Below are 16789 nucleotides of genomic sequence, written 5' to 3'. Positions count from 1 at the left end.
AATCCTGTCATTTTCTCAAAACTCGACAGTGCGCCTTATAACCTGGTGCGCCTAATGTACGGAATAATTTTGGTTGTGCTTACCGACCTCAAAGCTATTTTATTTGGAACATGGTAAAATGATAAGTGTTACCAGTAGATGGCAGTCACACATGAGATACGTGTAGACTGCACTATGATGGCAATATGACTCAAGTAAATAACACCAAAATTGTTCCATTGAAAATATAGAACATTACACACGGCGCTCAAAAATCAAAATGTTTTAGTACGACTTTGGTAAGCTATGAAGCCACACCTCTTGATGGATTGTACTGTGCTTCAACATACAAGTATTATTATGGTGTGTGTATAAGGTAAGACATATTATCTGGCGTCTTGTTTTGCAATATTATGCAAAAGCAACTTTTCTTACCTTCTGGTACCTGCTGATCTGCATAAGTCCTGAAAATTTGCGCATATGCACCTTTGTAGTCTGTGGCGACACCGTAGTCGATAAGCTTCTTCTTTTTCTCTATTTTTTTGTTATGGACATTCATCATTCGCTGTTGTCATTTGTACAAACGTTTGTAATATAAAGTAGTGTAAAGTTCTTATATATATATATCTGTCATTAAACTCGCCATGAAAGCACTAAAACCTACCGGTGTAGTGAGTTTACATTATTCACCCAAGGAACTTTAGTAATGAGTTCCGGTCGGACGATTTTTCACAGGACACATTTCTGATGTTTTTATTGCACTAGTGAGCCACGGATGAGGAGATGCTGCTCCGTTATTGATTGAAGTAAAGTCTGAATGTTATTTAACTTGCACGCTACACTGCTACAACAAAGACGGTGCCAAGGGTGAGCCACGTAAATAAGACCGCCCACAAAACGGTGCATCCTGATGTGACTGCCAAAAAGCGGCTTGAAGATTATCTGTAAAACAATCTATGCAACATTTTGACCAAAGAACCACCATTACATGTTATGTAGACCACGAGGAAGTGTTTTCAATTAAAAAAAAAAATATATATATATGACCCCTTTGATGCACCCTATAATTCGGTGCGCCTTTTGTAGACCTGACTAGACCCGCTCATCGTCATATAATCTGGTGCGCCCTATGGGCCGGTAAAATACAGTAGTTTTTTTTTACTCACCCACTGGAAGTGCTATATTAAAATAAAGTGTCTGTAAAAGACCTGTATTACATACTTTATACTGTACATTGTTACAAAAAAAAATAGTCAAAACCAAACAAACAATAGAAGTAAAAGGAAGTCCAATCATACTTACAAACTTGTCTGGACATGGGAAGTCAAACAGCTTGACCATTCCAAAGTCATCACCTGTGACTACATTAAGGCCTGAATGGGACACGCAGGCACAGGTGACGTCTGCTTTGTCTGAGTTACGGGACCAGATGCCAACCACCTCGTCGCCGAGGACACTGCACACAGTGATGGAAAGGTCAAAGCACAAGTAAGAACACAACAGCAATGCTTTTCATCTGACCTGGTCCAGGTAGCCCAGGTAATCCTGTCGATGTGGGACTGCTCTAAGACGTGCTTCCCTGATGGCACCTCATACACCAGACGCTTGTAAGCACCAGTGGAGACCTGATTCAAAGCCAAAAGGAACATTAGTGGGTGTGTGATGGGACCCCTGAATGCACCGCTGTAGGGTCTGCACCTGGATGTACGTGCTGTCTGCAGAGAAGTCCATCTGCATGACAAAGCTGGGGATATCCCGGCAGCAGTTGATGCGGTTCAGCTGCGGGCCGAGCGTCAGATCGTAGAAGTCGACAGCGCTCTCAGTGGAGCCGACGGCCAGGAAGCGGGAATTTGGGCTGAACCTGGAAAGAGAGACGCTGGGTCTGTCAGACCATAACTTTTTCAAAAGGCAGTTTTGGTCCCCTGCACCTTTTACCGTCCAAAAATAATGTTACACTGTATTGAATAGAGACGAGTCAAGGACTGGCACCATGCCGCTCCAACCGAAGCCTGTGTTCATTAGACCGCCAACAAGCTCACTGACTAGCTCTGTGGTGCTGACTTTTCTCAATGGCTGACCGCACGCAGCAGGTGACCAATCAGTGGTCAGATGCAGTGACGGGCAGATGGCAAGAAGAGATTGCAAATATAGTTGTCATGATCCGTTGCCCTGGTCATGTCTCAGTTTATGTTTGGTAGCATTTTCCTTTCTTTTAGTTTAGTTTTGTTCCAAGCACCATTTGGTTCGTTTTGTTTACTTTATTGTTACGAGGTGCTCTGATTTGACGCACCTGCCTTTGCTTAGTGATTCGTGTCCCCACCAGGTGTTTTTGTCGCTAATCACGCCCCTTTAGATACCTGTGTCGCCGTTCACTTGGCTCTGGTTTGTCAGTCGCTATACGCGACTGTTTAAGTACGTTCTACGAGCATTTAGACTATTTACCTTCTTCGCATGTAATTCGTGTCACTATACTAAGTAAGCCTCGAGGTTCATTCCATGCTTAGGATTGTACCTAAGTTTTGTATTTGACTTTGTGTCTTGGAATTTAATCATTATGTAACCTGCAAGCGACCTGAAGTCCTCCACATCTTTGGAAGCGCAGACATCACACCATGCCGGATCGTAACAATAATAGGACTGCAAACAGCACTATGAAGCGCAATTTAAAAAAAAAGAAGATATAAAACCTTAAAAAGTGGTGCATTGTGCTTCACACTTTGTGGCATAATAGGAAAGAAAAGTATTCGATATCTCCTACCGCAGTGAAGCCAATTCAAAACAGGACTGGTTGGTTGATTGCATTTATTGAGATTGTATTTATTGAAAGAGTATAGAAAACACAGTAAATGGGCAAAAACTAATGAATTTTAGACATATCTTTAGGGGAAAGGTACGGTTACAATATACATTTAAATAGTATGGTTGTTTTAGAAATACAGCCATAAATATGTCACGATGACGGCATTCAAAGCGATTAGTAATGATCTCTATGGGCTTTTGAATGGATGCAGCTGCGATCTTGCTAAACCAAACTAAAACTATTAAAAGGTCATGTTGACTCACTGCTAAATTGAAATTAACCAGGAACAAACTATAGTTGTATCCATTAGGTAATTCGGTCCATCAAAGTAGAACAAGCAAACACCTGCAGAGCACGACGACCACGGTGGTGATCAGCCACTGAAGTGACCGGTCGTCATGATAACGTGTCCCCTAAGTACACTGGAAAAAGTCAGTGTTCAAAAACAAGGAAAAAAAATACAAAAATTAGGGGTATTTTACTTGAACTAAGCAAAATTATCTGCCAATAGAACAAGAAAATTTGGCTTATCAAGACTTTCCAAAACAAGTAAAATTAGCTAATCTCAATGAACCCAAAAATACCTTAAAATAAGTATATTCTCACTCATAACAAGTGCACTTTTCTTGGTAGAAAAAACAAATATGAGACCTTTTTGCTCAATATGTTGAAAAATATTCTTAAATTAAGTAAATGCTAGTGCCATTATCTTGACATAATGATATGAGCTCGGCATTACATTTCTTGAAACCAGCAAACTTATACTAAAAACTAATTTATTTTTCTTAATTGAAAGGCAAAAAGGCAACGCTCAGGCAAATCATATTGTCTAAAAATGCATTTTCCCATCAATAACATGACATCATTGCGCCTAGTGCGTGCTCTTTCAGTCAATTAGTGAGCAAGGAATATATATATATATATATTTACAGCCCGGCCCCCGGCCAATTTTTTTTTTTGTGTAATTTTGAAGAATTTATCTAAATGTGCATGAACTATTTCGGTTCAAAATTATTTTGAAATGTCACATGTTAAATGTTTAAATATTAACTGTCAGTTTAATTATGAGACACAATTGTGTCAAAGTCAGGATTTTTTATTTCATGCTTGAAATAAGAAATTATTACTTTAAAAAAGTAGTTTTATACTTGTGAGTGTTGATGACACAGCTTTTTAACAGTTGATATTCTAGTTTCAAGCATGTTTTACTCAATATAGGTTATCAAATCTCAGCAACAAGCTGTAATATCTTACTGAGATCATTTAGGAGCAAAACACTAACATAAAATCTGCTTAGTGAGAAGAAATATCTTATCAGACAGAAAATAAGCAAATATCACCCTTATTTGAGGTATTTAATCTTACTTAGATTTCAGTTTTTGCAGTGTAGTTGTGGCCCTAAACAACCGCATAGAGCAGGGGTTGGAAACCTTTTACATCAAAAGAGCCATTTGGGCGAATTTCCGCATAATCAAGCTCACACTTGGAGCCACAATACCTATCTGATCACTATATTGAAGTTAATGCTATATAGCTTCCTTTAATGTATTATCACATTATGTTCCTGTCATGTTATTTTTTTACTAGTATTTTGAATGCTTTTTTGTTTGTGGTTTCTTTATTAGTTTTTCCCTATAAATTGTCCAGGTTAAAACCCACACCTTATTATGCCTAACACTGATTGTCACACATCTCCTTTTCTTCCATGTTTCTCATTTACTAGGTGTTTCCATGGTTTCTGTACTTTTGCTCTATAAGCAGCTCTTTCATCCTCTTTCATCCTCCTCCAAATCCTCTTCTGTAGCGTGACGTACCTTGCGTCGCAGCGACATAGCAAAGGCTGTAATTGGTTGGCTTTTGGTACTTGTCCTGTGTTGATGCGATTCACTCATGAGGCATACTGCCCACCTTAGCAAAAATGCCTTCTTTGTTTGCAGTTAAAGTATTGTAACACAGCAACAGTTCCAATGACACTAAATCCCTCTCTATTTACCATTGTTGATCCGGCTTCCTCCCACCTCCAAAGACATGCACCTGGGGATAGGTTGATTGGCAACACTAAAAATTGGCCCTAGTGTGTGAATGTGAGTGTGAATGTTGTCTGTCTATCTGTGTTGGCCCTGCGATGAGGTGGCGACTTGTCCAGGGTGTACCCCACCTTTCGCCCGATTGTAGCTGAGATAGGCTCCAGCGCCCCCCGTGACCCAGAAGGGAATGAGCGGTAGGAAATGGATGGATGGATGGATGGATTTGCAACAAAACTAAATCATGAAAAGTTAAACGTCATGGTTTCTCACCTGGAAAGACTTCCCCTAGAATAGGGCTGGACAGTTATGGCAAAAATAATAATCACAATTATTTTGATTGATATTTTAATCACAAATAATTACACAATTATTTATTACTTTATATTTTTTGAGTATTCTTTGAACCACCAAAACACAACATTAAATATAGTTTAAAAAAAAACCTGCATATAAATTAGTAACAAATAAACCACAACAAGTATAATATTAATAATAGCAATACATTTAAACAACAATAACAATTTAAAACAGCAATAACATTCAGTTTTTCCATTTCACTTGTTTTTAATTCAATTTTTTACTTTTTACACTTATTTTACCACCAGTAGGTGTGTATTTTTTGGGTAAAATAAAATGTAATAAAATGTTTGCTAATTAAATGCAAAAATCCTTTATTGGTGTAAATATATGGGTTGGTTTGGTTTGTCCTAGAAGACGTTTCGCCTCTCATCCAAGTAGGTTTCATCAGTTCATGCTCATAGACTTAGGTTGGTCAGATCTAGCCTAGTGGCTGGTGCTAAAACCCCAAATATTTATACTCCAATACCAGGAGGGTGTGCCAGGGCAAGGATGGGTTCGCCCTATCATAGTGAGAAAAAACAAAAACGGTTGAGATACAAACAAGCAATACTGCTTTCAATGTCAACTATAGTCGTTGAAGTATAATTTCCTCTAGTTAGCATTGAGGTATAGTTTGGCAGAACGATCGCTGTGGATCGACCACTAACCGCCAAACAACAGTCGGAATCACACACGTTAGCATTCCATTCAGTTGTAAACAAATGGCACAAAGGAGCATCTGTGACCAGAAGGTTTTTTAATGCCTGTTAGAGATATTCTGTTATTTGTTAGAGGCTAAATTGCAGAGTCTTTTAGGATACGCTGAAAGGACAGTGTTGTATGTGGGAGATAGGTGGCGTCACAGGCCTCTCCTCCTCTGTTCAGGGATGTTTTTTCAACCTTGACATAGATGGCTATCCCTCACTCCTCTTTCATACCATCTGTCCTCCCTGTCCAGAATCTGTACATTTTTGTTCTCAAAGGAGTGCTGTTTTTTTTTTTTTACTCCTCTCTGAGCTGCCACCTTAACATGGTAGAGGAGTTTGCGTCTCCCAATGATCCTAGGAAATATGTTGTCCGGGGGCTTTATGCCCCCTGGTATGGTCTCCCAAGACAAACTGGTCCTAGGTGAGGGATCAGACAAAGAGCAGCTCGAAGACCTCCATGAAAAATAAAAACCAAGGACCCAGATTTCCCTCGCCCGGACGCGGGTCACCGGGGCCCCCCTCTGGAGCTAGGCCCGGAGGTGGGGCACGATGGCGAGCGCCTGGTGGCCGAGCCTGTCCCCATGGGGCCCGGCCGGGCACAGCCCGAAGAGGCAACGTGGGTCCCCCCTCCAATGGGCTCACCACCCATAGCAGGGGTCATAGAGGTCGGGTGCGATGTGAGCTGGGCGGCAGCCGAAGGCAGGGCACTTGGCGGTCCGATCCTCGGCTACAGAAGCTAGCTCTTGGGACGTGGAACGTCACCTCGCTGGGGGGGAAGGAGCCTGAGCTAGTGCGCGAGGTCGAGAAGTTCCGGCTAGATATAGTCGGACTCACTTCGACGCACAGCAAGGGCTCTGGAACCAGTTCTCTCGAGAGGGGATGGACTCTCTTCCACTCTGGCGTTGGCGGCAGTGAGAGGCGACGGGCTGGGGTGGCAATTCTCGTTTCCCCCCGGCTCAGAGCCTGCACGTTGGAGTTCAACCCGGTGGACGAGAGGGTAACTTCCCTCCGCCTTCGGGTGGGGGAACGGGTCCTGACTGTGGTTTGCGCTTACGCGCCAAACCGCAGAGCTCAGAGTACCCACCCTTTTTGGATTCACTCGAGGGAGTACTGGAGAGTGCTCCCCCGGGTGATTCCCTTGTTCTACTGGGGGACTTCAATGCTCATGTTGGCAGCGACAGTGAAATCTGGAGAGGCGTGATTGGGAAGAATGGCTGCCCGGATCTGAACCCGAGCGGTGTTTTGTTATTCAACTTTTGTGCCCGTCACAGATTGTCCATAACGAACACCATGTTCAAACATAAGGGTGTCCATATGTGCACTTGACACCAGGACACCCTAGGCCGCAGTTCCATGATCGACTTTGTAGTTGTGTCATCGGATTTGCGGCCTCATGTTTTGGACACTCGGGTGAAGAGAGGGGCGGAGCTTTCTACCGATCACCACCTGGTGGTGAGTTGGCTGCGATGGTGGGGGAGGATGCCGGACAGACCTGGCAGGCCCAAACGCATTGTGAGGGTTTGCTGGGAACGTCTGTCAGAGAGAGTTTCAATTCCCACCTACGGAAGAACTTTGAACATGTCACGAGGGAGGTGCTGGACATTGAGTCCGAATGGACCATGTTCCGCGCCTCTATTGTCGAGGCGGCTGATTGGAGCTGTGGCCGCAAGGTAGTTGGTGCTTGTCGTGGCGGTAATCCGAGAACCCGTTGGTGGACACCGGCGGTGAGGGATGCCGTCAAGCTGAAGAAGGAGTCCTATCGGGTTCTTTTGGCTCATAGGACTCCTGAGGCAGCGGACAGGTACAGACAGGCCAAGCGGTGTGCGGCTTCAGCGGTCGCAGAGGCAAAAACTCGGACATGGGAGGAGTTTGGGGAAGCCATGGAAAACGACTTCCGGACGGCTTCGAAGCAATTCTGGACCACCATCCGCCTCCTCAGGAAGGGGAAGCAGTGCACTATCAACACCGTGTATGGCGAGGATGGTGTTCTGCTAACCTCGACTGCGGATGTTATGGATCGGTGGAGGTAATACTTCGAAGACCTCCTCAATCCCACCAACACGTCTTCCTATGAGGAAGCAGTGCCTGTGGAGTCTGTGGTGGGCTCTCCTATTTCTGGGGCTGAGGTTGCTGAGGTAGTTAAAAAGCTCCTCGGTGACCCGCCCGGAGTTCCTTAAGGCTCTGGATGCTGTGGGGCTGTCTTGGTTGACAAGACTCTGCAGCATCGCGTGGACATCGGGGGCGGTGCCTCTGGATTGGCAGACCGGGGTGGTGGTTCCTCTCTTTAAGAAGGGGAACCGGAGGGTGTGTTCTAACTATCGTGGGATCACACTCCTCAGCCTTCCTGGTAAGGTCTATTCAGGTGTACTGGAGAGGAGGCTACGTCGGATAGTCGAACCTCGGATTCAGGAGGAACAGTGTGGTTTTCGTCCTGGTCGTGGAACTGTGGACCAGCTCTATACTCTCGGCAGGGTCCTTGAGGGTGCATGGAAGTTTGCCCAACCAGTCTACATGTGTTTTGTGGACTTGGAGAAGGCATTCGACCGTGTCCCTCGGGAAGTCCTGTGGGGAGTGCTCAGAGAGTATGGGGTATCGGACTGTCTGATTGTGGCAGTCCGCTCCCTGTATGCTCAGTGCCAGAGCTTGGTTCGCATTGCCTGCAGTAAGTCGTACACGTTTCCAGTGAGGGTTGGACTCCGCCAAGGCTGCCCTTTGTCACCGATTCTGTTCATAACTTTTATGGACAGAATTTCTAGGCGCAGTCAAGGCGTTGAGGGGATCTGGTTTGGTGGCTGCGGGATTAGGTCTCTGCTTTTTGCAGATGATGTGGTCCTGATGGCTTCATCTGGCCAGGATCATCAGCTCTCACTGGATCGGTTTGCAGCTGAGTGTGAAGCGACTGGGATGAGAATCAGCACCTCCAAGTCCGAGTCCATGGTTCTCGCCCGGAAAAGGGTGGAGTGCCATCTCCGGGTTGGGGAGGAGATCTTGCCCCAAGTGGAGGAGTTCAAGTACCTCGGAGTCTTGTTCACGAGTGAGGGAAGAGTGGATCGTGAGATCGACAGGCGGATCGGTGCGGCGTCTTCAGTAATGCGGACGCTGTATCGATCCATTGTGGTGAAGAAGGAGCTGAGCCGGAAGGCAAAGCTCTCAATTTACCGGTCGATCTACGTTCCCATCCTCACCTATGGTCGTGAGCTTTGGGTTATGACCGAAAGGACAAGATCACGGGTACAAGCGGCCGAAATGAGTTTCCTCCGCCGGGTGGCGGGGCTCTCCCTTAGAGATAGGGTGAGAAGCTCTGCCATCCGGGAGGAGCTCAAAGTAAAGCCGCTGCTCCTCCACATCGAGAGGAGCCAGATGAGGTGGTTCGGGCATCTGGTCAGGATGCCACCCGAACGCCTCCCTAGGGAGGTGTTTAGGGCATGTCCGACCGGTAGGAGGCCGCGGGGAAGACCCAGGACACGTTGGGAAGACTATGTCTCCCGGCTGGCCTGGGAACGCCTCGTGGTCCCACAGGAAGAGCTGAACGAAGTGGCTGGGGAGAGGGAAGTCTGGGCTTACCTGCTTAGGCTGCTGCCCCCGCGACCCGACCTCGGATAAGCGGAAGAAGATGGATGGATGGAAGGAGTGCTGTTTCTCCCTGAGGTGCAGGTAGACAGCTGAGTCTTGCCCTGTGGAGTCTGTCTCGTCTATGCTGTGCCATACGTCTGCTTAGTGCATCCATCCATCCATTTTTCTACCGCTTGTCCCTTTTGGGGTTGCGGGGGGTGCTGGAGCCTATCTCAGCTGCATTCGGGCAGAAGGCGGGGTACACACAAGTCGCCACCTCATCGCAGGGCCAACACAGATAGACAGACAACATTCACACTCACATTCACACACTAGGGCCAATTTAGTGTTGCCAATCAACCTATCCCCAGGTGCATGTTTTTGGAGGTGGGAGGAAGCTGAAGTACCCGGAGGAAACCCACGCAATCACGGGGAGAACATGCAAACTCCACACAGAAAGATCCCGAGCGCAGGATCGAACCCAGGACCTTCGTATTGTGAGGCAGACGCACTAACCCCTCTTCCCCGTGCTGCCCTGCTTAGTGCAGTGCTTCTCAAATATTTTCTGTTACGCCCCCACTAGGAAGATGAAAATATTGCCCCCCGCCCCACTCTCCATTGTGACTATAAATAGTATAATTTGTCCATAAAATTGTCATAACTATACCTCTGCATAACATTGTAAGCTTATTAACATTAAAGGAAACAACACATCCGTATTTCCTTGTCTCCCAGTGAAGCCAAGTGCTACATACGCTTCATCATATTCTGGTATGGTAAAAAAAGCATGTTCCCCGAGATCCCTGACATCCCAACGCACACCCACAGGGGGGCCCGACCGACTATTTGAGAAGGACTGGCTTAGTGGTTGTTTTGTTTCTCTAATATACGAATCACTGTGCATTCATCATTACACTGAATAGCATACATCAGATTATTTTTGTGGGCGTGGCGTGTCCGGTCTTTAGGATGTGTCTGTCTCACGGTGTTGCCTGGTTTGAAGTGTACCGGGATGTTGTGTTGGTTAAAAATTCTTCTGAGTTTCTCAGATAGACCTGATACATATGGATTGATAATATTTTTGCGTCTGTCACTCTGTTCTTGTTTCTTCTGGAACTGGATGCACTTTTCACAAACGACTAGCTGGGGTAGCCACAGGTTTTGAGGGCTTCCTTCAAATGCCTCTTCTCTTTCTCTTTGGCCTGTGAGCTGATAGGAACATTATCAGCTCTGTGTTATAGGGTTCTGATAACGCCCAGTTTGTGTTCCAGTGGGTGGTGTGAGTCAAAAAGTAGGTATTGATCAATATGTGTGGGGTTTCAGTAAACCCCGACATGGATGCTCCTGTTCTCTTCAATGCGGACATCACAGTCCAAAAAAGGCAACTTGCTGTCTTTTAAATCCTCGTAAACTTGATGTTTTTGTCCACTGAGGTTGGTGAAGGCATGTCCTTCTTGACTTCTCATTTTAACCCATGTGTCTTCCACATATCTGTACTAATGACTTGGTTGACATTGTCTAGTTCAGAACGCCGTGGAGCTGTTGCGTGTTTTGCGGATGAATCAGCGGTACCTGAGACATTATTTTTCCAAACAAATGTTTCTTCTCCTCACAATGACAACATTTTTCTCACATTTATGTCAAATTCCCTGATATTCTGTGTTTAACAGTGGATTCCATTTTATTGGTTAATTATGTGACTCCGGCCACAGTCTTGTTAACACAGAAATCATATGCCTTACTTTTTTGTTGAGTGTAGTGATTATTGATTTGGCATACTTGCATTGTGTCAAAAAAAAAAGGAGCAACCATAATGATGTCCCAAACTTCTAGTAGGATGTACTCTTTTTTTTTTCTCATTCGCCCCCACCGGTTTCAAGGTCATGACAGTGCCTCAAGGGACAGCGTAGTGGCCCCAGTACACAGAAGCATAAACTAGTGGGAGCCACAACACAGGGATAAAAGAGCCGCAGGTTGCAGACCCCTGACATAGTGTGTTTATGCCAGGGGCGTAGCCCTGAGAGCACACTTATGTCCAAAATCTCATAGATCTCAAAGCACTTGTCCGATATATCGCATTGACCTAGTTTTAAAAAATGTATTCTTTATACCACCCTCACCTAATGTCCTGGATAGGGGAGCGCCGGTCCCTTTTCTTGCCCCAGATTTTGAGAGAAGCAACCAGCAGGATGATGAACTCTCCATTCTTCATGCCAATGGCCACCATGTCTCCTTCAGGACTGTAGCTTATGGTGCGCGCCGGGTGACCCAAGTTCACCTTATTCAGCATCTTCTGTTGACCCACAAGCCCATACATAGTTGTATTAAATCATCATCATACAAACCCCATTTCCATATGAGTTGGGAAATTGTGTTGGATGTAAATATAAACGGAATACAATGGTTTGCAAATCCTTTTCAACCCACATTCAATTGAATGCACTACAAAGTTGTTCAACAGTCCGGGGGTCTCCGTTGTGGTATTTTAGGCTTCATAATGCGCCACACATTTTCAATGGGAGACAGGTCTGGACTACAGGCAGGCCAGTCTAATACCCGCACTCTTTTACTATGAAGCCACGTTGATGTAACACGTGGCTTGGAATTGTTTTGCTGAAATAAGCAGGGGCGTCCATGGTAACGTTGCTTGGATGGCAACATATGTTGCTCCAAAACCTATATGTACCTTTCAGCATTAATGGCGCCTTCACAGATGTGTAAGTTACCCATGTCTTGGGCACTAATACACCCCCATACCATCACAGATGCTGGCTTTTCAACTTTGCGCCTATAACAATCAGGATGGTTCTTTTCCTCTATGGTCTGGAGGACACAACGTCCACAGTTTCCAAAAACAATTTGAAATGTGGACTCGTCAGACCATAGAACACTTTTTCACTTTGTATCAGTCCATCTTAGATGAGCTCAGGCCCAGCGAAGCCAACAGCGTTTCTGGGTGTTGTTGATAAACGGCTTTCGCCTTGCATAGGAGAGTTTTAACTTGCACTTACAGATGTAGCGACCAACTGTAGTTACTGACAGTGGGTTTCTGAAGTGTTCCTGAGCCCATGTGGTGATATCCTTTACACACTGATGTCGTTTGTTGATGCAGTACAGCCTGAGGGATCGAAGGTCACGGGCTTAGTAGCTTACGTGCAGTGATTTCTCCAGATTCTCTGAACCCTTTGATGATATTACGGACCGCAGATGGTGAAATCCCTAAATTCCTTGCAATAGCTGGTTGAGAAAGGTTTTTCTTAAACTGTTCAACAATTTGCTCACGCATTTGTTGACAAAGTGGTGACCCTCGCCCCATCCTTGTTTGTGAATGACTGAACATTTCACAAACATTGTATGTGAAATGCAATGTTTGTGAAATACTGTGTCACGCACATACTGTGCGTGACACAGTATGTGTCACGCACTACTTTTATACCCAATTTGCCTGTTCACCTGTGGGATGTTCCAAATAAGTGTTTGATGAGCATTCCTCAACTTTATCAGTATTTATTGCCACCTTTCCCAACTTCTTTGTCACGTGTTGCTGGCATCAAATTCTAAAGTTAATGATTATTTGCAAAAAAAAAAAAAATTGTTCATCAGTTTGATAAATATATTCAACCTATATTCAACTGAATATGGGTTGAAAATGATTTGCAAATCATTGTATTTCGTTTATATTTACATCTAACACAATTTCCCAACTCATATGGAAACGGGGATTGTAGTTTCAACTCTGTCAAAACTAGGGCTGTACCGTATATCATTAGGATTTCATTGATACTTATACCAATGTCGATATTCCTTATCGATACCAGTATTTATCGGTACTCTTGTCGGAATAAATGGTGGAAATAAAGATGTGAAAAAATGCATTTTTTGAGGTTGTATATGGAGGTTAATTTGTGTCTTTATTACGAAAGCTTATCTAACTGAATTTTTTGCGTTTTTATTTTCTGAACTTAATTTTTTTTACATCAAATTATCCTGACAATTTCATAACGATTTTAAATTCAGTGTATAAAAAATCTGTAAAAAAAAATTAAATGTAAAAGAAATTCAGTCACACACATGAGCACCTGACCACCAGGTGTGACGTCACACAAAGTACTACCTGACCAGCATGTTACATCACAGACACTAGTACCTGATCACCAGATGTGCAGTCATACACACTATCACCTGACCACCAGGTGTGACGTCACACAAACTACTACCTGACCACCAGGTGTGATGTCATACAAACTACTATCTGAACACCAGGTGTTACATCACAGTCACTAGCACCCGACCACCAGGTGTGATGTCATAACACGTCACATTTCAGCGGCCCGCTGGATGTTTTTAAGCTACAGGAATGATTCCAATGGTTAGAATCTGCACTGAAACCGGGCATGAGGAGAGAGTGGGGTAGAGTGGGTGGGGCTTGTACACGGAGCAGCGAATGTCAGACAGAGGCAGAGTTCCACAACAAAGGTCTGCAGAACAGTGACATTATATCAAATATATGGATGTTTTTTACCCTTTGCGTTTATGTTTTGCAGTTTTTGTTGCATCTTTGTTGTTCTTGCTGGATTATATAGATGTTGATCAAGGAGGTGGTCTGCAGTAGATGAGCAATGTTCATACATTCTCAATATTCCGTGTTTTATTGTTCATATCTAATATTGTAAATCCCACATGCTGAATTTTCATGCACATTCTGACTGTCATATAATTCAGTAAAAAACTCTACGTTAATTCCGTTTTTGAGATGGTCTGCTTAGTTTTTTAATGAAAAAGACACTCAGAATGTAAATGAAAATACAGAATGTGGGATTTACAATATTAACTATGAACAATAAAACACTGAATATTTAAAATATATGATCGTTGCTCCTCTACTTCCGAAGCAAGAACAACAAAGATGCAACAAATACGGCAGAAAAATAAAGAAAAAGGATAAAAAACATCCACTTATTCAATATGATATCACTGTTCTGCATAACATTGTTGTAGAAATCACTGAAATGTGCCTATTCTAACCATTGAAATCATTTCTATAGTTTGAAAACGCTGGATTATGCCGTGTGTGACTGCACACCTGGTGGTCAGGTGCTAATGCGTGTGATGTAACAGTTGGTAATCAGGTGCTAGTGTGTCTAATGTCACACCTGCTGGTTGTGTGTGTGAGGTCACACCTGGTGGTCCAGTGCTAGCGTGTGTGACGTCACACCTGGTGGTTGTATGTGGCTTCAAACCTGGTAGTCAAATGCTAGTGTGTGTGATGTCATTCCTGGTGGTCAGGTTAAGTTAAAGTACCAATGATTGTCACACACTGGTGAAATTTGTCCTCTGCATTTGACCCATCCCCTTGATCACCCCCTGGGAGGTGAGGGGAGCAGTGGGCTGCAGCGGGAATCATTTTTGGTGATTTAACCCCCAATTCCAACCCTTGATGCTGAGTGCCAAGCAGGGAGGTAGAGGCGGTGGAGGATGGATGGAGTGATAGAAATTCAGTGTCAAAAAAAGCTTTCATAATAAAGACACAAATAACCTCCATAGTTGTACATCGCCAACATTATGCAAAATGTGTCTGAGGGCCGGTGTGTATGTATTATACATATATATATATATATATATATATATACACATATATATATATATATATATATATATATATATATATATATATATATATATACACATATATATATATATATATATATATATATATATATATATATATATATATATATATATATATATATATATATATATATATATATATATATATATATATATATATATATATATATACACACTGAATGAGACACCCAGACTGTACATGAAAATGTGGGATTTACAATATTAACTATTAATGATTAAAGACTGAATATTAACAACAAATGAACGTCACTTCTCAGACTAACTCCTGCATTGACATCTTTTTAACAATCAAGCAAAACACAACAAAAATGCAACAAACACATCGAAATAAGATCACAAAGGGTAATTAATAAACACATACAATCTGATTTAATATCACTTTTCTGCAGATTTTTGGTGTAAATATCTGCTTCCGCGTTTGTCCCTGACACCAGCGTTACAGGCTAGCTGTTCTGTAAGCAAACCTTGCCCTTACTGCTTCTTACCTCGGCTGCCTGGAGCTGCTGTGACATAGATTACCGTAATAACTCAGAAGCCCAGATTCCAACCATTGAAATACAGTACTTTCTATAGTTCGAGATTTACAGTCATTTTAAAACAGCACTGCACATCATAATGACGGTTTCGATGTTAAAGGTCTAAGAAAATTAATTAATTAATTGGAAGCGTCATCTTCGTATGTGGCCCGGGAGCCGTATTTTGCCCAACTCTGTCTTAGCTGATTCAATCGATCGTAACTGGACTGTTTGGGTTGTCTTAGAAGACGTTTCATTTCTAATCCAAACAGGCTTTAACAATTCATGCTCAGGACTACATAGCACAGCTCTAGTCTGAAAGGATGGTGTGGAATACAAGTATTTATCTGCTAAAATGTAGTGGCATGCACCAACAAGAATGGTTTCACTCTTTTGTAATGCAAAATTATAGCTGTATCTTAACGATTATTATTTTGCATTATAAAAGACTGAAATCATTCTTGGTTTGCCTGTTGCCTCTACCTTGGATCCCACAAGACACCGTCCCCTTAAACTAAAGCCGTCATATCTACCGTAGTCTTAAGCATGAACTGATGAAGACTGCTTAGATGAGAGGCAAATTGTTTTTTTAAGTTAGTCTTAGCAGTGCGATTAATTCAATGCCCTGAGACTAATGACTTGGATAGATGAGAACATTCACAAGTAAGAATGTTAAAAAATTAGATGTATATCTGTGCCTTACTCTACCCATGCCTAAGTGTTACGAATTGATCATCATGTTAACTCAAGTGATATACTGTTTTAAATCTCCTAATACAGAGAATAGTTAAGCTGTTTTCACAGGTTGATAGTATAAATGTTCCTTTAAGCTTGGTCAGTATACAAATAATTCTGTAGTTTGACCCTAGAACAGATTACTTCTAAATCAGTTGTCAACCAGCATTACTGCAGTGATTGTATTTGACTGTAATGGTTCCAGCATATAAACTTTAATAACCACATAGCAACTTCTTTAAAGGAGGTCTGAGTGGAGTGGAGTGGGGTGACAGGACTCACCTTCTCCGGAATGTCCCAAAGTCTAACTGTCCCGTCCTCTGCAGCAGACAGAAACACATCTCTGGATGGATGTGTGCCCAAACCCCAAATTGGCCCGTCCATGTGACCGTTAACCAGGATGTTGCATGCTGCATTCTTCTCCCCAACTTCAATGATTTCTGCATTCCTGGTTCCCACCAGGATTTTACCCTAATGCAGCAAAGG

At 43.2% G+C, this 16789-nt stretch overlaps 1 protein-coding gene across 1 annotated transcript in view; it reads right to left on the bottom strand.

Annotated features, from left to right (window-relative positions):
* The window catches only part of eml5 (EMAP like 5), a 112368-nt gene that overhangs the window by 3809 nt on the left and 91770 nt on the right, over positions 1–16789 (bottom strand). The window contains exons 38-42 of the mRNA XM_061968762.2: positions 16586–16774; positions 11525–11697; positions 1678–1840; positions 1501–1604; positions 1282–1435 (exon numbers count right to left, since the gene is read on the bottom strand). Coding sequence (XP_061824746.2) covers positions 1282–1435; positions 1501–1604; positions 1678–1840; positions 11525–11697; positions 16586–16774 — 783 coding nt within the window. The remainder of the gene's footprint in view (positions 1–1281; positions 1436–1500; positions 1605–1677; positions 1841–11524; positions 11698–16585; positions 16775–16789) is intronic.

The sequence above is a fragment of the Nerophis lumbriciformis genome, linkage group LG08, assembly GCF_033978685.3.
Source record: "Nerophis lumbriciformis linkage group LG08, RoL_Nlum_v2.1, whole genome shotgun sequence".
Taxonomy (NCBI): Eukaryota; Metazoa; Chordata; class Actinopteri; order Syngnathiformes; family Syngnathidae; genus Nerophis; species Nerophis lumbriciformis.
The sequence above is the reverse complement of the archived record's forward strand: the minus strand, read 5'-3'. Positions and strand labels throughout refer to the sequence as shown.